Source organism: Theobroma cacao, chromosome 6 (assembly GCF_053813885.1).
Source record: "Theobroma cacao isolate CCN51 chromosome 6, ASM5381388v1, whole genome shotgun sequence".
NCBI lineage: Eukaryota > Viridiplantae > Streptophyta > Magnoliopsida > Malvales > Malvaceae > Theobroma > Theobroma cacao.
This window is the reverse complement of record NC_142644.1, coordinates 1,483,022-1,507,775: the sequence shown is the minus strand read 5'-3', so window position 1 is coordinate 1,507,775 and position 24,754 is coordinate 1,483,022. Positions and strand designations below refer to the sequence as shown.

Here is a 24,754-nt window from a genome sequence, read left to right as displayed (position 1 = left end):
GCACTCAGGGTGTTACAAATTTTTTATTGGATTCTTTTTCTTTATTATTCCATTCCTCTCTTCTGTTCGAGTTAATTGATTTGTTTGTTGCCAGTGCCAGTGTCCACAGTGTACCTTATACTATACAATGGTTTATGATCAAAATCCAACTACCATGTGATGGGGCTTTTGAGAAAGATAAGCAGTACATTCTACCTTATACTACAAAGTCACTTCAGTTCATTGTCAAACCATTGGTTTTCTGTTAAATGTGGGTTTGGTCTAGTTTCTAAATCAATTCTGACAAGTTATATAGTTGATTTACTGGTTAATTTATTTATTTAATAAGTTTTAAACATGACTATAACCACATAAGATTGACAAATAGTATCATATGCAATACTAAGCTTTCCCCTTTTTATTTTCTCTCAAATATATCATAAATTAATATATATAACTAGAAAATAATGGATGAACATTTTAATGTATTAATTAACATAATATATCAATATTTAGCAACCTAACTTTAATCAAACACAAAAAAAAAGAAAAAAAATAATTGACAATAACATTAATAATATCAAAACTTTAATCATTAAAAATTAATTAGTATTTTTTTGAGGAGGAAACAGTTTCCAACAAAAGACTTGCTAAGGATGCGATTGACAAATGGAGCCGAATCATATTTAACAAGAGCACAAGGTTCAGTGACTTCAGAAACGATGATGATATTCATGTTCCAGTGATGAACAACCTTTGAGCAAGCCTGCAATGGTGGAATATATCGAGGCTGATTTGGACTTCAAAATTGCTAAAGAGCAGAAGCTAAGTTCCCAACCATCTTCTTCAAGGCAAACTGTTACAAGGCCAGAACCGACTTCGTTTGTTTATGTGGCGTGTCCCCAATCTAAGTACAACCCAGAAACTCATGCTAAACCCCAAGTGCAAGGAGACCCCCACCAAAGGATAGCTAAGAGGTTGAAGCAGCTGAAAAGATCAAAGAAGAAGGCGTTGCAGGCTCAAAAGCCTAGTGCCGAGGGTTGTCGTGTGCTCCTAAGCCTGTGATGTTAAACGAGTTAACATATGTGCTGTCAAAGAAATTTGCTGTAATTTTTTAGTAGCTATTATTAAAGTGACTTTGTTGCATCATTTGTTAAGCGCTAGAGTTTGCTGTCATGGATTTCTCTGTTTTTATTAGTGTACCAGCCCCAAAAGAAATATGAAAGAGAATTGTTGCTGCTATTACACTTTTCTTGTCAATATTAATGAGGAGTTATCACTTACAATGGTGAGTCTTATGACTATGTTGTCTGTTTGCTTGTTGTAGTCATTGTTGAGCATGTATTCCCTCTTTGTGCGGTTTCCTCTCTAGAATCATCAATCTGAAAGGTCAACCTTTGGATTGGTGAAAGGTCAGTGTTGTTTGAGAATATCAGTTTAATGCAAAACAGTATAGCTGAGCATTAGTTTCTAGCACCATGCATTCTAATAATCAATACTAATTCTGTCCAGGCTTCTACTCATTTGCCAAGTTATTAAACTTTATAGTATTTTGCTAGACTGTTCTTAATACTATGTGATTTGTAGCAAGACTCATCAAAATTTCAATACATTGTCAAACCAGAAACATAAGCAGCTTGCTGTAAATCATTCCAAGTTATATGATAATAACTCGATGAGTCTTCCCTTACAGTTGAACAAAATACCCTGCAGCCCTACTCACTACGGTGTATTTTGAGATGCAAAGAATTGTTGTGCCTTGTAGACCTCAAACCAGGAAAACCCTTCAACTAGCTACAACCCCTCCTCAAAATCAAGGAGGTTGAGGACTTTGATCAGGAGGTAGAAACTCCTTCATATGTGGTATGTCTTCAACTAGCTTGCCAACAGTTTGCTCTTTTTCCTCATAACCGGTGGCTGTCTTGGCCAGAATCCAAGTATTTCTGGTGTTTTGCTGCATTGTGACAAATGCAAAAACCAAGGCCATGAGGATTGCTGCAGTAGCAGATGGTATATATTGCATCGTTTGAATAAATTAATTTATCAAAAAAACTCATATGTTCAATGTTCTTCTGAATTCTAATCCTTGTTTTCTCTGACAGGTGTGAGCTTGGTGGAGAGAGCAAGAAAAGACAAAAGATCAGGTTGCCATGACTGGAGAAGGAATTGATTCAGCATACTTGACCTGTTTACTTAGGAAAAAGCTTGGGTATGCCACCATAAGCAGTGTGGGAGAAGCCAAAGGACCAGAAAAGAAATCTACAAATTCACTTCATGAAGTTGTTGTCAGTGCCCACAGCGTACCTTATACTATAAAATGGTTTATGAGCCAACTCCAACTATCTGTTCCATCATGTGATGGGCTTTTTATGATGAATGCACTTCATGTGATGGTAAATGTTTCAGGTTCTTTTCTCTCTGGCCTCATTCAGCTGAGTTTGGTCTTGATCATTCACTGCAAATCTCAAGGTAACTTCTCTTCTCCATTTTTGTTGCTTCCTTTGCTTCTTCTTTCTAAGCAACTTAAAAGGGGAGATTCCCAACGTACATGAGGCTTCAACTCAAGCCGCCAGGCGTATGGATAAGTCCCTGTCTCATGATGAGATGACCACTTAGTGTATGGTTTACCTACTTATCTATCTCCATTCACTTTTAACAGTAAAGCTAACAGGTTAATCCTTGTGAATGAGGCAGAGAGGTAGGGCGGCTTTTAATTGATACTCTATATTATTCGACCCGTTTAAATACAATTAGAGTATTTTATAATTAAGTTAGAGTAGAGTTTGAATAATAAAATTATTACAGTTATATGTTCGAGTAAGATTAAAATAATGTTCATAAAGTACCCACTACCCAAACTCGATTATAAATAATAATAATATATATTATTTTTTATAATTTTTTATAATTTTTTATGATTAATATAATACTTCTTAAAATTTATTAATTATTTTAAAAATGATTTTACATTTTCATTTATTTTTTATGAATTATTTTTAATTTATTAATTTAATTTTTATTGTACTACACATAAAATTTAATTTTAATTGATTGTTTAACTGGTACAATTATTTAACAAAGTGATGTTTAGGATATTTAGATATAAATTTGAGTAAAAATTCAAAAATTATCACATACTCATAGAGTACTAGTATTTTATCAATAAAGTACCTAGTACTTTATTGTTCAACATTCCTACTATAGGACAAAAGGTAAGTGTGATCAGACAGAGAAATATGAAGATCCAAAGGCGCACATGGCACAGCCCAAACCTTAGTACAAACAAATTAATTTGGTTAATATTATATAATTCCTATAGTTTTGGATTTATTTATTTATTATTTATTTAAATAACCAAAATTGCAATTCGGCCCTCCCATAATGATGGGTGCTGCCGGTCCACCATTCTCTTGTATAATGCTTGACAAAGACTAAATGGTCTACCGTCATGATGGCTTGACCGCTAGGCTATTTTTTTTAATAAAATAGTGGAAAAGAGAGATTCCCACTTAATTTTTTTAAATAAAATATTTACTTTCGAATTAAATACTCAATCACTGAAGATTACTTAATTCATTAATATTTTTTAATATACAAAAAATTATTATTATTTTGTTTATTTAATTTAACAACGTGTAGTATAATGTCTTCCATATCGGTGTTAGTTAAATCAAATCATACATATTACGTATATAAGTTATGAAAATATTAAATTTAAATTTGTTATTATATTATAGTTCAATATTAAGTTTTATTATTATATTTTAAATGGGTCGAAATTTCTCACTGTAATTTTTATTTTGGTTGATATTTGGAATCATAATATTTTTAATTTGTCTTTATTTTGTTATAACTTAACTTTCTTTTTATGAAATTAAATTATGATCAATTGGCTAATTAAAGTTTAGCCTCCTTGTCAGCAGAAATATTTTGTACTACTACCAAATAAACTAGTAAAAGGATAAATCAGAATTGGTACCAACCCCAAAGAAATTGACAACCCTTGAAAGTGGAGTACTATCTAATATTTCATTATTATTTAATGAGATAGTTACTTGTTTGACATTTAAAAGGATTATCAGCATAGAAAAAATTTTTCTAATTGATGTTGAAGGCATAATTTAAGAAAAATATTAAAGCGTTTGAATCTTCCGAGTTCAATTGCTCGATTATTTATAAGAAATAAAATTTATAAATTTATTGGTGTAAATAGAGTTTAGTTAGAATTTAATGAATTGGTAAAAACTAATTTTAAGACTTGAGACCTTTTTTAAGCTTTATTTCACTTTTATCACTCGGTATATAATAGGAAAATTATGCAAATAACTTTAAAATATAATGAAATCTACGTCTAATTTCGTCTTGTACTTTACGATGGTAGATCGTTAAATATATTTGAAAGTTTGTAAAGTTGTTTAATCTTATAACTTATTTTTTGCAACAAATAGATTATAAAAAATATAAACTTTTTTAATAGATGTTGAAGTCAAGTATTTATGTTTATTTTCAAAACATAATATTTTCTTGTTATTGATTATTTTACTCTTGTCTTATTAATTTTTTATGTGTCAAAATAATTGATAATAAAATTTTTATATAAATTTGCAACACAATTCTTTTAATAAGGTATCTTTATGTTTTAAAGATACCTTTACAAATTATATAATATAATTTTTATATAAAAGTATTATCTTAACCATTTGTTTCATAAAATATAATATTTTAAGTTATAATATAAAAAGATAACTTTTCATAATTAATTTTTTAAGTTGAAATGTTTTTCATTTGTTTCATAATTTTTGAATTTAAAAATGTTTATTTAATATATCATTTAATCAAAAAATATAATTATTCATTTGAAAAACTCACTTGTAATCCAATAGTTATATTATAACACACTATATGATATAACTTTTAAGCCAAATAACTTTCACACGAAGATATAACTTTTTATTTAAAAGAAAACTAAAAAAATTTGTTGTTAATCACTTTTCGTTTGTAGTTATGTTCAAATCAACGCGACAATCAAATCGAGTTAACTTAATGACACAGCTCTTGACTTTTGCCACCAACCAACCATGTGTTGTATTGACTTTTATAAATTATCTATAGACTTTTCAAAATGATTTTTAAATTATACCAAATTTAATTTTGGCACATTATTCAATGATTGTTATGTCAATTCTTTTACTTAAAAAATAATTAAAAAAAATATACATCAAAGAGAAATAAAAAATATTACATTAATCCGAATAACTTAATCGGCTTGACTCAAAACTTTAAACGAATTATTATGTGAATTCATTATGATAATTATATTTCTGTATTACCTATTCGTAACGAGACTATTTAATTATAAATAGGTACATATAAAATAATTTTACGTATAGGATTTTTGAGAGAAGCAAAAAATTTTGACCTCACATAGAAAAATCTCTTAAATTATATACTAAAAATGGTAACAAATTAATTGACTCGGATAGGAGTAAAAACGAGAAAGCGGAAGGAAGGTTGCAAAGGTAAAATCCTTTTATAGTAATATCCCAAAATTGGCGGTCAAAAAGCTCTATTAAATATAGCAAACACCCCTCCATTTCCTCACAAACTTTTGGAGAAGACTTACAGACCGGCCGAAGACGAAAGAAACATCAATCATCAAATGTTTTCGAATGCAATGGCCTCCTCCATATTCAACCCTTGTTCCATCATCACCGCCTCTCAGGCGCAGCCAACGTCTTCTTCCTCAAGACCCTCGCAGCTTCTCTCCTTCCTCCACAGCACAAACCCAGCAGGACCCGTTGTTGATTTGAAGCTCTCTGCTGCTTCTTCTTCTTGGGGTTGTCAGGATGATTCTAAGCAATCATTGTCTCGTTGTTTAGCAGCAAATATCACCAGCAGCGCCTTGAAAACAGCCGAGTCATCTCGTGAGACCAGCTCGTTGTTGTCGGCGGAGGGTGTCTCTTCTTCAGGGACAAGACCGACCATCTTGGTCTCCGAGAAACTTGGAGAAGCGGGTCTTCAGCTTCTACGTAGCTTCGGCGACGTGGACTGCTCCTACGATCTTTCCCCTGAACAACTCTGTGAGAAGATCTCGTCGTGCGATGCGTTGATCGTGAGGAGTGGGACCAAAGTGACGAGGCAAGTTCTGGAAGCGGCCAAAGGGCGTTTGAAAGTGGTGGGAAGAGCTGGCGTCGGCATTGACAACGTTGATCTGCAAGCTGCTACCGAGTTCGGTTGTCTTGTGGTCAATGCTCCCACCGCTAACACTGTTGCAGCCGCCGAGCATGGTATTGCGTTGATTGCCGCCATGGCACGAAACGTTGCCCAGGCTGATGCCTCCATGAAAGCTGGTAAAGGGTGCCTTAATTTATTCTTGTTTTCAACTTGTTTGATCTTTTTTTCTCTTTCTGCTTGCCTTTCTGGAATATATGGGATCAGAAAGAAACAAAGAGCTTAGAGCTGGAAATCAATCAAGTTTTTCATGATGAAAGATTTGGCTCTTTCTAATATTTTTCTCTTCATTTTTCCTTGAAATTATTTCATTCTTTGTTATATGTGATGTGACCATTACTCTCTTTCCAGAAAGCTAACTGATAGGTGCACAGTACTCAGGTTTATAAGCTTTTCAGAATCCTATACCCACCTGAGATGAGATTGAAGCACCCTATCTACTCCCGTAATATCATCTTAATTAACTGTTTCAGATCTGCTCTTATGATATCTGCTGTCATAGCGAAATGATGAAGTACTTATGGTTTTGGTTAAAGTTAGTAATACTATTATTGTATACTAGTATAATGGCCTCATCGCAGCTTGACAAGGTCGATTTTCCGCCCACCTTGTGCAAACATTTCTGGGTCTTTTGTATTTTTGTGGAGGACACTTTTGGATCTTTGAATGGATTTGTGGATCCATAACATTTGTTGCTTTCCAAGGAGAAACATCATTGTCTGTGTCCCAGACAATAAAGAAGAAAAATATCATTGGATACTTTTTCACCGACGGGGGTCTAGTGGGTAGTTGGTTCACATGGCTAATGCCATTCATACACATAATTAGTTTACATTTGTTAAAGGTACATACATGTATGCATGCAAACACATTCAAGCACATGCATGCATGATGCATGTGTTTGTAAATTGTTAAGTAGCTTAATCATGTAGTTTTAGAATTGAAAGTGACAACACAATCATTGGTGAAACAGAGGAAGTACTCGCTTGGCATGCCAGGAATGTGGGATCATCTACCTTTTTCTTCTGATTAAAGGGAAGAAAATTATTGATGCAATTAGACAAAATTAAATTGCTGATGTTTGATTTCTAGGCATGTTATTTTCCTGACATAATTTGGTGAAAGGCTTGCTTCACTCACTATGCATAGAGTAAGAACACTCTTATACAAGTACTATATGCTGATTTTGGGGTTTCTGCAAAAAGCTTTTCTTGCACAATAATTCTAAACAAAGCTAGATGTTTGTTCCTACTTTGAATGATAAATTGGTAAAAATGTTTGAGGGATTAGTTGTTTCTGTGTGTGTGACATAGCTGAAAGATGACTGATTGGGTGCAATTCGACAGGGAAATGGCAAAGAAGCAAGTATGTGGGTGTATCTTTGGTTGGAAAGACACTAGCAGTGATGGGGTTTGGAAAAGTTGGATCAGAGGTTGCAAGACGGGCAAAAGGTTTGGGAATGCATGTTATTGCTCATGATCCATATGCCCCAGCTGATAGAGCCCGAGCTATTGGTGTGGATCTGGTCTCCTTTGATCAGGCCATCTCCACTGCAGATTTCATCTCTTTGCATATGCCGCTCACTTCCACTACTTCAAAGATATTCAATGATGACACTTTTGGGAAGATGAAGAAGGGTGTACGCATTGTCAATGTTGCCAGAGGTGGAGTCATTGATGAAGAAGCATTGGTGAGGGCCCTTGACAGTGGAAAAGTGGCACAGGTAAGCTTCCCTGCTTCATGTTTAATTGCCTTGCAACTTGATTCTGTTGGACACTGTTATAAGCTTAATGGGATAACTTAAGCAACCTTTATTTAATCCTTACATTCTCATGTTGTTCAATATCAATCATAAATACTATAAAGAAATTTTGTCTGATCAAATCGAGTTCTAACTTCAGATGACAGCTTCTTCCCCATGCAAATAGCAATCCTTTCTTACTTCGTAGACTGATAATTTCTCTTACAATGGTTTGGCACAGGCAGCACTTGATGTGTTCACAGAGGAGCCTCCAGCCAAAGACAGCAAATTAGTGCAGCATGAGAATGTCGTTGTCACACCTCATCTTGGTGCTAGCACCAAGGAAGCACAGGTACAATTATTTCCTCTCTTTACCAAATGGCTTCACACTTTTCTCACATTTTTCTAACTCTTTGAATGCGTTGGCATCCAATACAATTTGTTAGGAGGGTGTTGCAATCGAAATTGCAGAGGCTGTAGTTGGAGCATTGAAAGGAGAACTTTCTGCAACTGCTGTCAATGCTCCCATGGTTCCTCAGGAGGTTATGACAGAGTTGGCTCCATATGTTGTCTTAGCTGAGAAACTGGGTAGGTTAGCTGTGCAGCTGGTGGCTGGGGGAAGGGGAATAAAATCTGTGAAGGTGGTTTACCAATCTGCACGAGACCCTGATGACTTGGATACAAGGCTTCTGCGAGCCATGATCACAAAAGGTATCATCGAGCCAATATCATCCTCATTCATCAACCTGGTCAATGCAGATTTCACGGCCAAGGAAAAAGGGCTACGGATCAGTGAGGAACGTGTGGTTGTCGATGCATCCCCTGAGTTCCCTGTTCATTCAATCCAGGTGCTGATATCCAATGTTGACTCCAAGTTTGCCAGTGCTGTGTCGGAAAATGGGGAAATCAGCATTGAAGGAAGAGTGAAATATGGGGTACCACATTTGACTCGTGTAGGATCCTTTGAAGTGGATGTGAGCCTAGAAGGGAACCTCATCTTGTGCAGGCAAATCGACCAACCAGGCATGATTGGCCAGGTTGGGAACATACTTGGTCAAGGTAACATAAATGTGAGCTTCATGAGTGTGGGGAGGACAGTGAGAAGGAACAAGGCCATCATGGCAATTGGAGTAGATGAAGAACCAGACAAGGAAGCCCTCAGGAAGATAGGAACAGTACCAGCTATTGAAGAGTTTGTGTTCCTCAAACTATAGAGAAAGATAACAACACCAATGGCTTGGTTTAGGAGAGATATATTCCATTTGGAGGGGTTAGTAAACTATACAGGTTCTGCTGCTCAACAAGTTGAGAATGAAACCTGGCTATCAATATAAAGAAGCAGTCTGTCCTGCTTTCCTCCTTTATATCATAGCAATGTTTTGTCCCAGAGATGTGTCAGAAAGCAAAGGTGCTTCTGTTTTTATTTTTTTAGGTGATGGTCAGGAGGCGTCATTTATGCCACAACACTGCTGGTTGTGGGTCAAGGGTTATTTTAGTATTTCTTCTTGACCTTCCTTTTGTTTTTCTAGTGTGTGAAAAGCTTTCAAATCTGCAATCCTTGATAATGAAAGTTATTCTATACTATTGGCACCAAACATTTAGCTTATTGATTAATACATAATCCCCTATCTAAAAAACACAATTCGAATCTCTCCCCTCCGAATTATAAAAAAAAAAAAAGTTATTTCTATGCTATTAATGTAACTTTCCCTCACTAATTACGATCTCATAAGAGAGTCATGTTTCTCACATTAAAGTATTTAAATGTTCACATCATCTTCATTTAGTGTGATGCCTACTGTAAAATAAAACCATGAAGCCCAATAAACCAAAATCAAGCAATACCCTACAATTCGGTCTAGACCCTGACACACGGCGTTGGACATAACTTTTATTTTCCTGCCTTTCCCTCAAATTCTAACAAAGCCTTAGCTTCAAAGCTCAATTAATGCTGTAAAGTATCTTTCACCTTCACCAACCAATCAGCTACTACCCAGGCTTGTATAATTGTCATCACTGCTACACCCTCCAACAACCACAAGCATCACAATCAATAGCAAAAAGTCAGCCAACTCCAGCAACAGAATATAAAAGATCCAACGCCTGGGATGCGGTAGCATAGAGGTATGAAAATCTACCCAGATGGCTATGCAATGCAAAAAGAAGAAACATTTTAAATATGGAGAATTTAGAGGCGAAGGAGGGGTGAAAAGAAAAACTACTTAGTAGGTATCAAGTTGGACATAGATGCAGATGCTGAAATCTCAACAGATCTAAATAATTGTAAGGCATCAAGCTGTTCTTGCTATGATACAATACAAAAGGTTTGCAGTTTGGTTATGCATAAAATGCATTTCCACTGTCATAAAATCTACTGCAACAGAGGATACACCATTTAAACTACTACAATAGAGCAGCATATTCATTATAGTAATAGCTGCAAGGAGAACCAAATTGCACTGTGGCCTCGAACTTGTTCCTTACTTTCCCCTGGACGTAAAAAAAAAATAAATAAATAAAAAGGAGGAAAAGAAACATTTTAGAGTAGAAAAGAAGGTTATGCCTACACATTGGAAAGAATGTAGGGGAATAAACTCTGAGAGACAGAGAGAGAGAGAGAGTATCAACATACGCATTCATCATCAAAGTTATGTTGTCCCCTTTTAGCAGGATCCTCCCTAAACAAAGCCAAAGATTAAATTAGTAATGTCACAGGAAAATGCAAAAACTAATGAAAGAGAAAACATTTGAAAACTGAAGAATATAATGTTTTGTAACTACCTAGTGACTTTCTACTTTTCTTCTTAATGTTGACTTCTTCAGCATCATCCAAAACCAAATTCATATACTCATCAAACCCCTGAAACAAATGAAAAGAAGCACGATTTAATCCTCATATCACAGAGGAAATAAGAAGGTGCATGCAGAAAAACTATTTATACATTGCTTACAATGCAATTTGATAAGATAGATCAACAGTATATGAATTCGTGCATTTTTGCACTAGTAAGCAGAAGTGTAAAGCATCGATCTACTTTCTTCTGGTCACATTAACAGCATATTCAATAACAAGCTTTCATAACTTATTCCTTTTTAAGAGATGGGAAATTGGAACTTTACGAGGGGGAGAGGGGGTTCTTTTATTGCCAGCCACTTCATGCATACATAAGAGTTTTTCTCTCCGACATCTGAGCATTTAGCTCAATGGTCCTAGTCAAAGAGCTGAGTTTGAATCCCCCTTCCCCCAAATAGAAAAAAAAAAGGATATTTATCTCCTATTACAATATATCCTTGGGAATCCACAACTTACAATTGAAACAGCTACCTAACTGAATGTCTCTAATTAACTGAATTCTGAAATTATAGATATTATTGTATGCAAACACCACAAGTAATAGATGCTAGGAGAGGTTTTCCAACAGAAGGCCATAACATCCAGCATCACTCAATCTTCCCCCGTCTCTTTGGCCATGGCCAATTCTTAAGATTCGAAGCAATGCCACAGTAATAACTAGCACCAAAAAACTATTTTTTTATTTAACTACAGACAAACAAAAGCAAATCGTACATGCAACATTGTAAAGCAAAAACAATCCGTGCATGTTATATTTTAATTCGCATACTTTCCATGTTGCCCATGCTATTTATGGGACCAAAGAACTTGCAATCTCATTAAGTTTACATGTACCACATCTCTAAAGGAAGAAGAATATGTAGACCAAACGAAACAGTTTCTACTGAATGCCTAGACCAAAAGAAACAGTTTCTATGTTCCTAGTTTCTAACTTTTAAGAGCAAAAACAAGGTCCTAAAACATCTGCACTTTGAAAAATCCATAGATAGCATTAGCAACAACGGCCGTAAACATTGTCAGTTTAAACGCTCCAGTAAATTTTTAGTCTACCCACTTGATTTACACTATTTGTAAGTTATTTTCTCAACTTTATCATAAAATAGTTAAAAAAGCAACACTATATTTGAATAAAAATTATCAAATAACTAAAAAGAAACACTAATTAAAACATAGGGATTCTTTCTTTTGCCATCCAAAATCAGTCTTTGGCAAAGTAACTATCCAAAAATCAACAGACAAATATTCCTTTTCTACAAAATATAAACAAAATTAAAAAAAATATATAGCAGTTGTTAGAATAATTAAACATACAATGATACGTCCTTCGATTCTCAAATCCTTCTGTTCGAAAAGCCAAATCTGAATGCGAGCTTTCTGCCATAATCCAATAGAAATTGTTACGAAAATCCACCAATTTAATATATATATATATATATATATATATATATATATATATTTACACATAATTTGAAAAAAAAAATAAGAGAAAGAGAGAGACTTACGCTTTGGAGAAATCTGAAAATCAGATTCTGCAATTACCAGAAATTAATTAAAAAAATTAAACAATATGTCTAACGAGAAAAATACCTAAAAGGCATGTGAAGAAAGGAAAGAAAAGAAGGGAAGAAAGAGAAGTACGATGGGCTGGGTCATGATCCGCTGGACTTTGGTGCTGGCCATGGTGTGTTCTGCTCGCTTCTTCTCTGTTCCTCTTCTTCTTCTTCTCTGCTGACTGCGCCTAGGAAGCCAAATGGTGAACCCTCGCTACTCACTTTCTTACTTGCCTGTCCTTTTCCGCCTGACTGCTAATTCTTTGGGTTAGCAGGCAAAGTGTAGACCTTTCATCATAGGCCCAACGGCCCACTTTAGCCCATTAGAAAAGTTTTTTTTTTTTTTACTTTAAAGAATAATTCTTTTGTTATATTCAATACATTTTAAATAAATTTCTATTTTTATAATATTTAATCAAGTTTTTTTATTTTCATTTTCAGTTAAATAAATTTTTATAATTAAAATATAATTATGTATTATTAATTAATTATTATTTATCATTTTATATTCCTATAACGATTGAAATGGTATCAATATGAAAAGTAAAAATATTATATAATCATATTATTATATATTATTATTATCTATTATGAGATGTTAATATGTCATGTTAATATTAATTGGTATAAAAATAATAAGTGACGGTTTAACTAATGATAATTAATTAATCGTTACTAATGAAAGATAATTTGGTTTAAAATAAAAGTACAAACCTTAATTGAATGAAATAAATAAATAAAAACTTATTTCAATTTTTGTAAATAATTCAATAATATTTTTAAATATCATCTTTGTTGTTTTATTTACAAGAGCGAGTAAGTATTTTATAAATGCATGTGAAACAAAAAATATATTTTATGGAAAAATAAATTGACATAAATACTCTAATTTTAGTTATTATTACTTACTTTATATTGATTTTACGTAATTTCATTAATTAAATGGATGTCGCTTGTTCGTCATATTAAATATTGCCAGACACTTATTGCAAATGGTGAAAAATTATTTCTCAATTTTTCATCCAAATAATACAAACTATTATGTTTTATAATAAAATATTTCATATTATCAATAGGAACTAAATAGGAATAGTACTTTTAATAAATAAAGTATAATATTTAAAAAGTTTTTTAATTATTTAAATAATTTTTTATTATTTCATTATATTTAATCAAGTTTTTGTATTTCTATCTATTAATTGTTAATTAATTATAATTATTCAAAATATCATTTGTCATTTTATGTTAAGTAAAACACACTAACACTATTAAATTTTAATCATAATTTTACTCGAGTTTGTTAATTTTTAAAATAAACACTCTGTTCCAAAATAATATTTCTCATTATACATATTAGTCAAATTATTGATGTTTTTGTTTGTTTGATGATGAGATAATTTAAAAATATAATTTTACCTTTCATTAATTTTCAAATTACCAAATTATAATTAAAAAAAATCTAAATCTATCCCACCTCCCTCTCACCAACTGGCCACCCCATGGCTAGTCACCTTGTGGTCGGATTTAACCGAAGAGTGCCAGATCTATCTAGATAAATTCTCCCCAGATCGAGGAAGCACTTGATTGGGAGCATGGTGTTCCCCTCATCGAAGGAGCACCAGAAAATTAGGTGGTGCTCCCCAGTTTAGGGGGAGCTTTATTTGATCGTATTTGGCATTTTAATGATCAGATCTGGCCATGAGGTGATCAATCGGAGTATTCCCTTTCAACAATTGGTCAGGGAGAAAAGACATTAGTGAACAAAAGATATTTTATTAATTTTACATTTAGGTTATTGATATAGTCTATACGTTTGGGATTGAGTGTTTAATTTGAAAATTAATAAATTTATATAAACTTATGATTAAAACTTGAGAATATTAAGTGTATTTTACCCTTTTATGTTTGACTAAGTCAATGACTTATTTGGTTATAAAAAAAAATATAAACTTATTTGAGTTAAAATAATAGATAAAATATCTATACACTTTTAAGTTTTGATCAAAATTATGCGAAAATAATATAAGTCGTTAGTTTGAGAAATAAACACTTTATCTTAAAAATAGTATATTACTGAACATATAAGTTCAATTGTTAATTAACCGATAAGAATTTTGTTAGTTTTTCGACGTTGTAATATTTTTTTGACAATTTTACCTTCAAACATATCAAAAATTACAACATTATATAAACTTTAATTTTTTATTTTTTAAAAAAACTTACCTTGTTTTCTCTCTAGAACCGATCTGATCTAACACACTCCCTGCTGAGAGAGCTATCGTAAAAGGGGCTAGATTTGGAGCTCTAGATTACGCCAGATCTAGTGCTCCTTGACATAGAAGAATGTCAAATCCTGGTCATGGGATGAGTGGTCGGCGTAAGGAAGTGTCACCGATCGGTCAATGTCTGAAAAAAAAATGTGAGAGAAAGAGAAAAAAATATTTTAGTTTTTTATTTTTTCATTAACGATGTTAAAACTTTTGGAGCAGTAAATATATATTTTAAATTAATAAATTTTTATATAATTTTAATCAAAATTTAAAAATATTAAAATATTTTATTTTAAAATAAAAATATTAAAATATTTTATTTTATATGAATTTGATTGAATCAATAAAAGAATAAATTTTTATTTAAATTTTATTAAATAATTTAAACTTTTTATAAATATTATGATGTAAAAAAAATAGTTACTAAATTTTAATTTTTTATAATTAAAAAAATAATAACGAATAAAATGAAAAAAACACATATTCATAAATCGAATCAAATCCAATTTGATGGCTTAAAATTCAAGCACCCAACTGGATCTATCGAAGTTAAGTTAAGTTTATTATTCGTATATTAAAAAAATATTTTTTACATTAATATTTTAATATTTTTAAATAATTTAGCTTAAAAATTTAGGACCCGGTTTAAGTCGGACCTGTTCCAAGTGCTGAACGGGTAGCCGCTCCGTCCTACCAACTAATGATGGAGCAGGCCGGCTTAGGTCCATTTACTTAATTTTATCGTCTGTCATTTTATTTACCTTTTTATTATTAGTTTCTCGTCCTTTTATTTCTCTGTTTTCATAGATCTATTTTTCTTTCTCCTCTCGACCTCGAGTTTTGGTTTAGGGTTTCAATCGAGATCTTGACATGGCGGGTGCTGGAATCCACCCATATCACCAGCAATGGCCGCCGGCACCAGCACCTCCGCCCCCACCAGCCGCAGCAGCAGCCGCTCCTCCACCACCTCCTTCTGTCCACCATCCTCCTCCACCTGCTTCCTCTCATGACGAGGTCAATTCTCTTTCTCTCACTCGATTTACTCCATTCAAGCCATAGATTTGAGTCTGAATTGTAGGATTTGATGGTAATCGGACCTTATTTATAAGTAATTACAAATATATTAGTTTCTTTTCGCTTAGCTCAGCTTTGTAGATTCCATTTCTTTTCTCTCTCAAATCAGTTGTATATAGATTAATTCACATAGATATTGAGCTTCCAATTTGTATTTGCTTTTTTCTTTCCGAAAATTAAAATAATATTTTTTAATAATTAAATATGAATATTTATGCTAATCTATGATTTGGTTTTTAAAGCTGCGACACGATTCTCTTTGAATGTGCATTACAGTTTAATTATTTGTTCGTGTTTGAGTGAATGAATGTTTTTGTGTTAGCAACTTTTGAAGAAGTAACAACAAATCAGAGCCTTATTTTTGTGTAGATATGTGCACGTTTATGTTCGTGTGCAAATACTTTTGGAGGACTTATTTTTTGTTTGCATGTACAAGTTCTTTGGACTTTCCTTCGATATTGGAAAGCTAAAAGAAAATTTTGTTGTGAGTTCAGGTTCGGACTATCTTCATTACGGGTCTTCCTGAAGATGTTAAAGAGAGAGAGCTACAGAATTTGCTGAGATGGCTTCCAGGTTATGAGGCTTCGCAAGTGAACTACAAGGGAGAAAAGCCCATGGGTTTTGCTCTCTTCTCAAGTGCACAACTTGCAGTTGCTGCAAAAGATTCCCTTCAGGTGTTATAAATATTTAATTGGTGTTTTTATTTTAACCATCTGATACAATCCTTTTTTTTGGAAGCACTGATTGTGTTTGATTCTGTGGTTATTAGGACATGCTTTTTGATGCTGAGTCAAAGTCGGTATTGCACATAGAGATGGCAAAGAAGAATCTATTTGTTAAAAGAGGTGAGTCACCATTTAACACCTGGGTTTCAATGCCAGAGTGAAAAAGACTTTGCTTAGTTATCAAGAAACATATAGACAGATTTTTTTTTTTCTGGAGATAAATTTGTGCAAAACATATAATTTGGTGCGAAGTAATCCTGAACAATGAAAGACAATGAGATGATGGCTCAAAGAACAGAAGAGGACTGAGAAAGGAAATTTGAAAGTAGTGCATTTATTGGTTTGAATGTGACTGAAATATTGTCAATACTTTTTATTTACAGGATTGATTTTAGATGTATGCTCTGGAGATTCTTCTGATATTTTTGATCTGTAGTGTTAAAATTCAATCGATAAAGAAAATTGCAAATATTAAAAGAAGTAAATAAATATTTGTTAGCGTTTTATTGTAATGATTATTTTTGACTTGTTTGTAGCATACTTGTCTGGTCTATGCACCAATGAAGTTGAATATTTTATTCTAAAACAGCTATTCTCTCTTGGGAACTAATCCAAAAGTTGAAAATTCCATTTAGATAGCTGATTGTCAACCAATATATTTCTTCATCTATTTCTTAATCTTCTGTCCTTTTTCTTTGTTTTCCCTATGGTAATATGGAGCAATATCATAAGTTTTGACAAAAAGGAGCGAGAATTATGGAAATTGTGGGCCAAATGGCAGGAAGAAGTTTTTTGGTTGTCACTTGTTTGAATTTTTATTGGGGCTTTTCTTTCTATGTTGAAATTTGATTTTATTGATTAAGGTCTGTACGGTTTGAAGTTTCCCATTGAAGAGTCCTAACATTGTCTTCTGAAGTTTATTTATCCCCACAGGAATTAGATCTTTAGTTGACTGTTCCAGCTTATTATTTTGATGCACATGAATAATTCCTATTTTTAAATTGCCATATTGTAGTTCCCAATACTTATTGACTACTGATTAATTAATTATTTGCTTCCAGGTTTTCTGTACTTTGTTCTTGTTTTCAAAATCCTAATATAAATAGTGGAATATCCTTTTACTTTGAAAAGCCTTTAAGATATAATATTGGCCGTTGGTTATTGACCACTTTATAGGTGGGAATGTGTGTGTGGTGTGCGTGAGTGAGTGAGAGGGAGAGGCATAGTAATCTGATAAAATTTCAATGCAAATTGTGCTATAATCAAGATCACACTTTTATTTTGTGATGTTTATTCTGTAGGTATAGTAGCAGATTCTAATGCATATGATCAAAGCAAACGTTTGCGAACTGGTGGTGATTATTCACACAGTGCTTATACAGCTCCATCTCCATTTCACCCTCCTCCTGCTCCTGTTTGGGGACCACAAGGGTAAGAAGCTATGCCAGAATGTTGGATACTGCTATGATCATAGTTTGCTTAGCAGTAAATAATTTCAGCTGTAGTTACTGCATTTCTTATTAAGTTAAACATTTGGTGTATTTGGCTTAGGTATATGGCTCCAACTCCTCCTCCATATGATCCGTATGGAGGTTATCCTGTTCCTCCAGTACCAATGCCAACCCCTGCTCCTGTACCGGCTCCAAGCAGTTACGTGCCTGTTCAGGTAATTTCTATTTGCCACATGCCATTTCTCCCATGGCTTAGATTTTGTGTCAATTTTTATTGCCCATTTAGGTCCTTCTAAATTATGTACATGGCACTTTTTTACTATCTATTTCATAATAATTGACTTTGATGAAAAATTCTAGTTTGTTATCATATACCTGGCTTTATAATGAACTTCAACTGAAAAGTTGGCTTGTCGGACACTGGAGATATGACCTTGTGCCCAATGCTTTTGTGGATAATTGTTAGTGAACGGAGAGCTTGCAACTTATGAGGATGCTATTCATTCTTTCTGAGAAACTTACATGCGGCATCCATCATGTGCAGTTTTCCCTGGAAGCCAATGAAAACTAATTCATATTTAAATATACATACTCACTATTATAGATCATTATGTACCAAAAGAACATTTAAAATCATCAAAAATACTTTTATGCAGCCATGTTTTCTGTTTATGAATTTCTGGCAGTTGCGATGTTGGACTTCCCTTGTTTGGTTAAGGCCTGTTTAGTAGCATGGAGTAGTGTGGTGGGAGTGCTTCTCACTGCCCTGGACCCCTGATTTTTCACTGGAACCAACAGGCTCTTGGTGTGATACTTGTGTCCGTGTCCACCAGTCATCTGTTATTAAGTTTTCCTTATGGTTGTTGGTATATTGTACATGTTGCATGTCCAAGTATATACAAATGATTTCAATTTTATTGTCCACTATTGGCTAGCCTTTTTGTCCTTAATATATTTTTCTTTTTTAAATCTCATTTTTAATTGATAGAACTGTTATCATTCTATCATCACTACCTAATATGTTTTGCTAGACTAAGCTATCGTTTTTGATCTAAGAAGATATTTTCTATGATTAATAGTACAAGTTGGATCATAGGATTATGACAGCAGGCTTTGCATTTCGCAAGGCTTAAAATTTTCATTATGCATTTCTAACAACCAAGGATGAATGTGTTTCTCAAATTCTGCATATGCAAGAAAGATCTCCTTTTAAGACTCTTCTATCCTGAAAATATTTCCTCTTTGTCTTGGCGAGGATTCTGACACCCCTAGCTTGCAACCTGCCTTTTTTCATGTTTTAGAAAGGAAAGGAGATGGGGAGGGCTCCCAATGTGGATGTAATAATTGTGGTTGTAAAGAATTTGTATTCTGTAGAAGAGACTGACAAATTTGATGAGGTTCAGATTTGCTGCATTTTCTGAAATTTTCTTGGAGAAAAATTTTCTAATGGAGGAACATGCCTGAGCTGAACTTGAAGCAAATACCTTAGCTGGCGTATAATAGCTGTTTGATTGTGTATTAGGGTAATATATTGCTATAACAAGGGCATTTTCTTCTATAGCTGTTTGATTCTCTCAAGTCTCAAGTTTCCGATCCTTGTTATAAGTAGGGTTTTTTTTTTTTCTCCTAGTTTGAAGTGGTATGATTATTTTTCCTATTATGATACATCCAGCAGTTGATTGTCAAATGAGTAACCAAGTAAATTTTACAGGTTCTTCATTATTTTGTTTTTAACAAATTTTTTGTTGGCAGAATACCAAAGATAACCCTCCTTGCAATACCTTATTTATTGGCAATCTTGGAGAGAATATTAATGAGGAAGAACTAAGGGGCCTATTCAGTGTGTAAGAATGTCTTAACCCCTGGCTAGTTTATGACCTGTTTTATTTCTAATGTAACTTTTCAGTTGCTCACTGATTTGATACTGCTGCTGTACATGCAGTCAACCTGGTTTTAAGCAAATGAAGATCTTGAGACAAGAAAGGCATACTGTCTGCTTTATAGAGTTTGAAGTAAGTTTCTTCTCTTAATCTACTTGGATGCATTTGATAATTCATGGAATGAAAGTTTCTTGGGTATTTCCATAAGCTTAGAGTTTGTTTCCCCAACTTGCAGGATGTCAATACTGCAACCAATGTGCACCACAATTTACAGGGTGCTGTGATCCCTAGTTCTGGTTCTGTTGGCATGCGAATACAGTATCCTTTTTGCATTTTGTCGTGGCTTTACTGTTTTAAATGTTCTTGTTTTTGGTTTTCTTTATTCTGTCAACTGTTGCATATTTATCGGTGCTGTGTGCATGTGCTATTTCATGGGAATGTGTCTTCAATGTTACAATCCGACAGGTTGTCTACCTAATAATTACCCCTTGTACTGCTTCTTGTTAATCTCAGTGTAGGTTAGAAGATGACATTCCACAAACATCTCCATTTTAGATGAACACGATACTTTTTTAATGTCGAATTTGTATTCTAAGAACTTCAATCTATGCTTTCGGTCCTTTTAAGAAGGGTTGGGGCAATAAACTTTTATTTTCATAATTTTTTTATATTAGCTTTATAATTCATAAATTTAGTCATTAGAAATTAATAATTGAATTATAAGCTATCTTTTATTGTGATTTGTGTAAAAAAAATCAATTTAAATTCAATTATGTATTATTTTATAACATTAAAATACACTCTTATATACTGAATGCTTTGTTGTATTTACATTTCTTGTGCATCACACAGATTCAAAACTAGTCATTGTACTTATTACATTTTGTTTTGATAATGTGCAAGATATAAACAAATCATATATAAAAAATGACTTTAGAAGGAGAAAAAATAAAAAAAAAAGTATGTATAGTTGAAAAGTTGCATATATCATGTAAATCTAGTTTTGGGGAAAGTAAAGAACTACATAAATATTGGTTTTTTAGAAAGAAGTACTCAAGAATGCAAAACAATTTTAAAAATTTTGAATGCTAAATAAAGAAATTAGAAAAATCAAGGGGTCCAAGTTAAACTAAATAAGAAAAGTGAAAAAACTTCTATGGGGCTAAATAAGAGTTTGGGAGAAGCTAGGGGGTTCCATTCCACTCCCTTACCCCCCTGGCACCATCCTTGTTTTGGTGATGTTATTAGCTTACATATTGCATTCATAACTTTTGCAATATAAATGCCTATTTGAAGATGGTTTTCTTTCTTGACTTAAAAATTAGATATTCTAAGAATCCTTTTGGTAAAAGGAAGGACTCTGGTCATCCCATTGCTTCCCCTGGTGCAAATGGTGCTCCACCATCAATGACTTACCAGTAGATCAAGGGGATGTTCTCTGTTTTCTGTGCTCCAACAAATACAACTGTTACATGCTAGGATGCATCTTGCAGCTGTTGCATGCATCCATTTCATTGTCAACATCAGCATTAGCATCTCTTCTCATGTGTTTGAATGCACATAGTTGTTTCATGAACACACCATTTGCTCATGTTATATCAGTTTACCTAAGACATGCATTTGTCTGCAGCATGCGTTATGGCAGGTTAACTTTATAGGGTTTGAGATAACTTTTAACATTTGTAGAAGTAGCACATTATCTACAGTTTTGGGTATTTTGCGTGCTATTCTACCTCATATTCAACATTGACCATACCATGATGCTGGACTACTGTTGTCCTATATTAGGTTCAACCGCATCACGCAGCATACATCTGGAGTTTGATTTAAATACATTACATTACTAACATGACATTCAAAGATAATCCTCAGTTTCATTTCATGGCAGTATTTTGATTTAAAAAGCGTAGAAAATCATACCATTTTTCATTCTGTACGTTTAATTGTTAGAACCATTGCCGTAGCCATAGACACTATTCGTTCCAGTCAAGTGGAAAAAAATGATTAACATGTTTTTACCATATTAGGGTCTTCAAAGCATAACTATAGGAACAATTTTGGGAAGATGTATGCCACTGTGATCTAAATACATTACATTAATAACATGACATTCTAAGATAAGCCTAATTTTCATATCATGTCACTACTATGATCTGAAAAAGCGGTAGGAAAGCATAGCATTGCTCATTTATTATGAGGAAGTATTATGACCATTGCCATAGCCTTAGACACACCATATGCTTCCAGTCAAGTGAAAGGACGGTTATCATCTTGTTAGCATTTATTTGTAAGGTCTTCAAAGCATAACTTTAAGGGCATTAGAAAGATGTATGCCGCTGTGATTTATATGCAGGATAAGCTACTCTGTATGAGCATTGAGGTGAAGGGTACTTCAGCTGATATGTTTGTTTCAGGTAATGTTTTAGTGGTAGTCAAGAGTTGAAACATCCCCATGCGGATGTTCGGTTGACAGCTCTTAGGTTGCAACGGGTGTCGAGGTTGTTCTATGTTCTAACTGCCCGTTTTCCATTGCTCTTTATTTTGGAAGAAGTCTTGGGTCTTTCTTCTATTTTCTTCTTTGTAAATGGTATATGATGATGCAGTTAGAGTGATGGAGTTTTGTGGACAGGGCACAAGCTTAGGGTAGGGTGAAAAGAAATGGGAAAAATGGTAAAAAAGACATGGGACGGTTAATGTTTTGCACTTGCAGTGAATTAAAAGAATTTTCTAACAGTGACTGACTGGTTTATTTTGAATCCTTCAGTTATAGACTAATTATACCTAATATCTCTAACTATTTATGGTGGTTTTTGACTTGCTCAGTGTGGTTCTAGCTGAGCGGTTCCATTTCTCTTAGCAACATACATAGCCATTATTATTACAACAGTGAAGTCGGCCAAACCTATTGGCAGAGTGGTTAGCCCCATCTCCCTTCCCTTATGGATGGGGGAGGTTAATCCTGCGGCTCTGACCTTAGTCTTGCCTTCTAAGTTTTAAGGTGGTCAGCTCTGCTCTTTCTTTAGGACCCACGAAGATGATTTTAATTAAATATAGAAAAATTTGGACTAAGAAAAATTGGGACACATCACTATGTTTGGTTGGGGAGTGGCTCTATTTTCAATCTCTATTCCCAAAATCGCTCTAAATCAAAGATTAGTTAATTCCAACCTCTCGCATAAAATTTGTTATTCCATGGTGGGGGAATAATTGATGAGATAAAAATATTCTTTATAAAAAAAATAGAAATGAAAAGAAATTAAAAAGTTTAATTTTTTAATTAAATTTTATAAAAAATTAATAATTCAAATTTAGAAATTTATTAAAATTATTAATATTTAAGCATAATAATGATTAAATTATAGATAAATATTAATATTTAAAATATAAATATTTAAATGATCTATTTTAAATAAGTTTTAAATCATTAATATTTTAAAAATAAAATAAAAAAAGATAATTACATATTATTATAAAAGGTATATCTATTTTTTAAAAGTAATTTTATCAATCAAATATTATAATAAATCATAATAGTAATTTTTATCTTATTTTATTTTGTAAATCGAATTATATAATAATATTTTTATAGAATATTTACTTTATTTTATTTTATTCCATTCTATTCCCTAAATACAAGAGAAAAGGGTATTTCAAAAGAGACTTATCTCGATATATTGAATTTATAAATTATGTTTATTGTTGAAAATTTTAAATTATGATTATTTATAAAAGAAAAAAGGATTAATGTAGAATAGGTAATAGAATGGGGTCGACCGAATTTTACAAGCAATGTATAATTTAAATTGAAAATATATTTACAAATATTAAAATATAGTCGGACTCAATGTGAAGTGTGAAACTGTTGACTGATGAGAGCAAAGCGAAAGCATTTATTGAGTTTTAGATTTAATTAATTAAATTTGTAAATATAGCGCGCCAAACACGCATCCATAAGAAAGCATTTATTGAGCTTTTCAGTTGAAGTGGACTGCCGTGAAATTGTCCAGTCTCTGCCCTCACAGTCCAGCCTCCTCGCTCTTTCCATTGTTCCCTTTTAAGAAGGAGAAAGCAAGAAGAGTCTTGGTCTTCTCTGGCCCACTCCCACATCAACAACAAGGCAACAAGAAGGGACAATCTCCAACGAATTAAAATTTAATTAGTCTTCCTCTTCTCTGGTCTTTATTTAACAATCAACGTTTTTAAAATTGTTTTGCATTCTTGAGCACTTCTTTCTAAAAAAACCAATAATTATCTAAATCTTTTACTTTTCAAAAAACTATATTTACATGATATATGAAATTTCTCATCTATTCATACTTTATTTTTTTTTTATTTTTTCTCTTTTTAAAGTTATTTTTTGTATATAATTTGTATATATCTTGTAAATTATAAAAACAAAATAAAATAAGCACAATGACTAGTTTTGAATATGTATAATCAATAACGGACTTAGGATTTTAGATTTAGAGAACGAAGATAATGTTTATAAAATAGTTCTATTAAAAATTTAATATTTGTAAAGACAATTATAAATTTTTTTAAAAAATAAAAATAAAATTTTTTATAAATTTTTAAAACTTTGGGGGCAAGAGCCCCTACTAGGCCCTCCCTTTGCCTCTGTGTGTAATGCACCAGAAATGTAAATAAGCATTCAGTATATAAGAATGTATTTTAATGTTTTTAAAATAATGCATAATTACATATCAATTGATTTTTTTTTACGAACATAACAATAAAAATCAGTAAATACATAAATTATAAATTTAATATAAAAATAATTATGAATTCAAATATTAAATATATTTAATTTAAATGGGTAAGAATTTAGAGGAGTGGGAGTCAATGTGAATGGGACAATGCAAAACCGGGGTTTTATAGTTGGGAAGTGTAAAGTGTGAAACTGTTGACTGATGAAAGCCAAAGCCAAAGCCAAAGTATTTATTTAATTTTAGATTTAATTTATTAAATTAAATAATAAAGCACGCCAAGCACTCATTTC

At 32.7% G+C, this 24,754-nt stretch overlaps 3 protein-coding genes across 3 annotated transcripts; 2 read left to right on the top strand and 1 right to left on the bottom strand.

Annotated features, from left to right (window-relative positions):
- Window positions 1-5,566: 5,566 nt before the first annotated feature.
- LOC18595195 (D-3-phosphoglycerate dehydrogenase 1, chloroplastic-like) lies at window positions 5,567-9,593 on the top strand. Its single transcript, XM_007023032.3, has 4 exons — window positions 5,567-6,329; window positions 7,557-7,933; window positions 8,193-8,303; window positions 8,398-9,593. The coding sequence occupies exons 1-4, from the start codon at window positions 5,639-5,641 to the stop codon at window positions 9,163-9,165; spliced, it is 1,947 nt and encodes a 648-aa protein (XP_007023094.3). The 5' UTR covers window positions 5,567-5,638; the 3' UTR covers window positions 9,166-9,593.
- Window positions 9,594-10,157: 564 nt separating this feature from the next.
- LOC18595194 (uncharacterized) lies at window positions 10,158-12,621 on the bottom strand. The gene is made up of 6 exons (XM_018122622.2): window positions 12,444-12,621; window positions 12,308-12,334; window positions 12,117-12,179; window positions 10,733-10,811; window positions 10,584-10,629; window positions 10,158-10,441 (listed from the first exon to the last, which is right to left on the bottom strand). Exons 1-6 carry the CDS (start codon window positions 12,483-12,485, stop codon window positions 10,432-10,434), a joined length of 267 nt encoding a protein of 88 aa, XP_017978111.1. The 5' UTR covers window positions 12,486-12,621; the 3' UTR covers window positions 10,158-10,431.
- A 2,765-nt stretch (window positions 12,622-15,386) lies between these two features.
- On the top strand, window positions 15,387-21,482 carry LOC18595193 (RNA-binding (RRM/RBD/RNP motifs) family protein). Its single transcript, XM_007023030.3, has 9 exons — window positions 15,387-15,639; window positions 16,194-16,373; window positions 16,469-16,544; window positions 17,726-17,855; window positions 17,976-18,090; window positions 19,628-19,719; window positions 19,818-19,887; window positions 19,991-20,073; window positions 21,081-21,482. The coding sequence occupies exons 1-9, from the start codon at window positions 15,496-15,498 to the stop codon at window positions 21,175-21,177; spliced, it is 987 nt and encodes a 328-aa protein (XP_007023092.1). The 5' UTR covers window positions 15,387-15,495; the 3' UTR covers window positions 21,178-21,482.
- Window positions 21,483-24,754: the final 3,272 nt, after the last annotated feature.

Bases quoted from the DNA above. Each gene is read 5' to 3' on its own strand.
- LOC18595195 (XM_007023032.3), top strand. From the start codon at position 5,639: ATGTTTTCGAATGCAATGGCCTCCTCCATATTCAACCCTTGTTCCATC. The intron at 7,934-8,192 runs GTAAGCTTCCCT...GGTTTGGCACAG, and splicing joins ACAGTGGAAAAGTGGCACAG to GCAGCACTTGATGTGTTCAC. The intron at 8,304-8,397 runs GTACAATTATTT...ACAATTTGTTAG, and splicing joins CTAGCACCAAGGAAGCACAG to GAGGGTGTTGCAATCGAAAT.
- LOC18595194 (XM_018122622.2), bottom strand. From the start codon at position 12,485: ATGGCCAGCACCAAAGTCCAGCGGATCATGACCCAGCCCATC. The intron at 12,180-12,307 runs GTAAGTCTCTCT...GGATTATGGCAG, and splicing joins TTTTCAGATTTCTCCAAAGC to AAAGCTCGCATTCAGATTTG. The intron at 10,630-10,732 runs GTAGTTACAAAA...GGCTTTGTTTAG, and splicing joins GAAAAGTAGAAAGTCACTAG to GGAGGATCCTGCTAAAAGGG.
- LOC18595193 (XM_007023030.3), top strand. From the start codon at position 15,496: ATGGCGGGTGCTGGAATCCACCCATATCACCAGCAATGGCCGCCGGCA. The intron at 16,374-16,468 runs GTGTTATAAATA...TGTGGTTATTAG, and splicing joins CTGCAAAAGATTCCCTTCAG to GACATGCTTTTTGATGCTGA. The intron at 19,720-19,817 runs GTAAGAATGTCT...CTGTACATGCAG, and splicing joins CTAAGGGGCCTATTCAGTGT to TCAACCTGGTTTTAAGCAAA.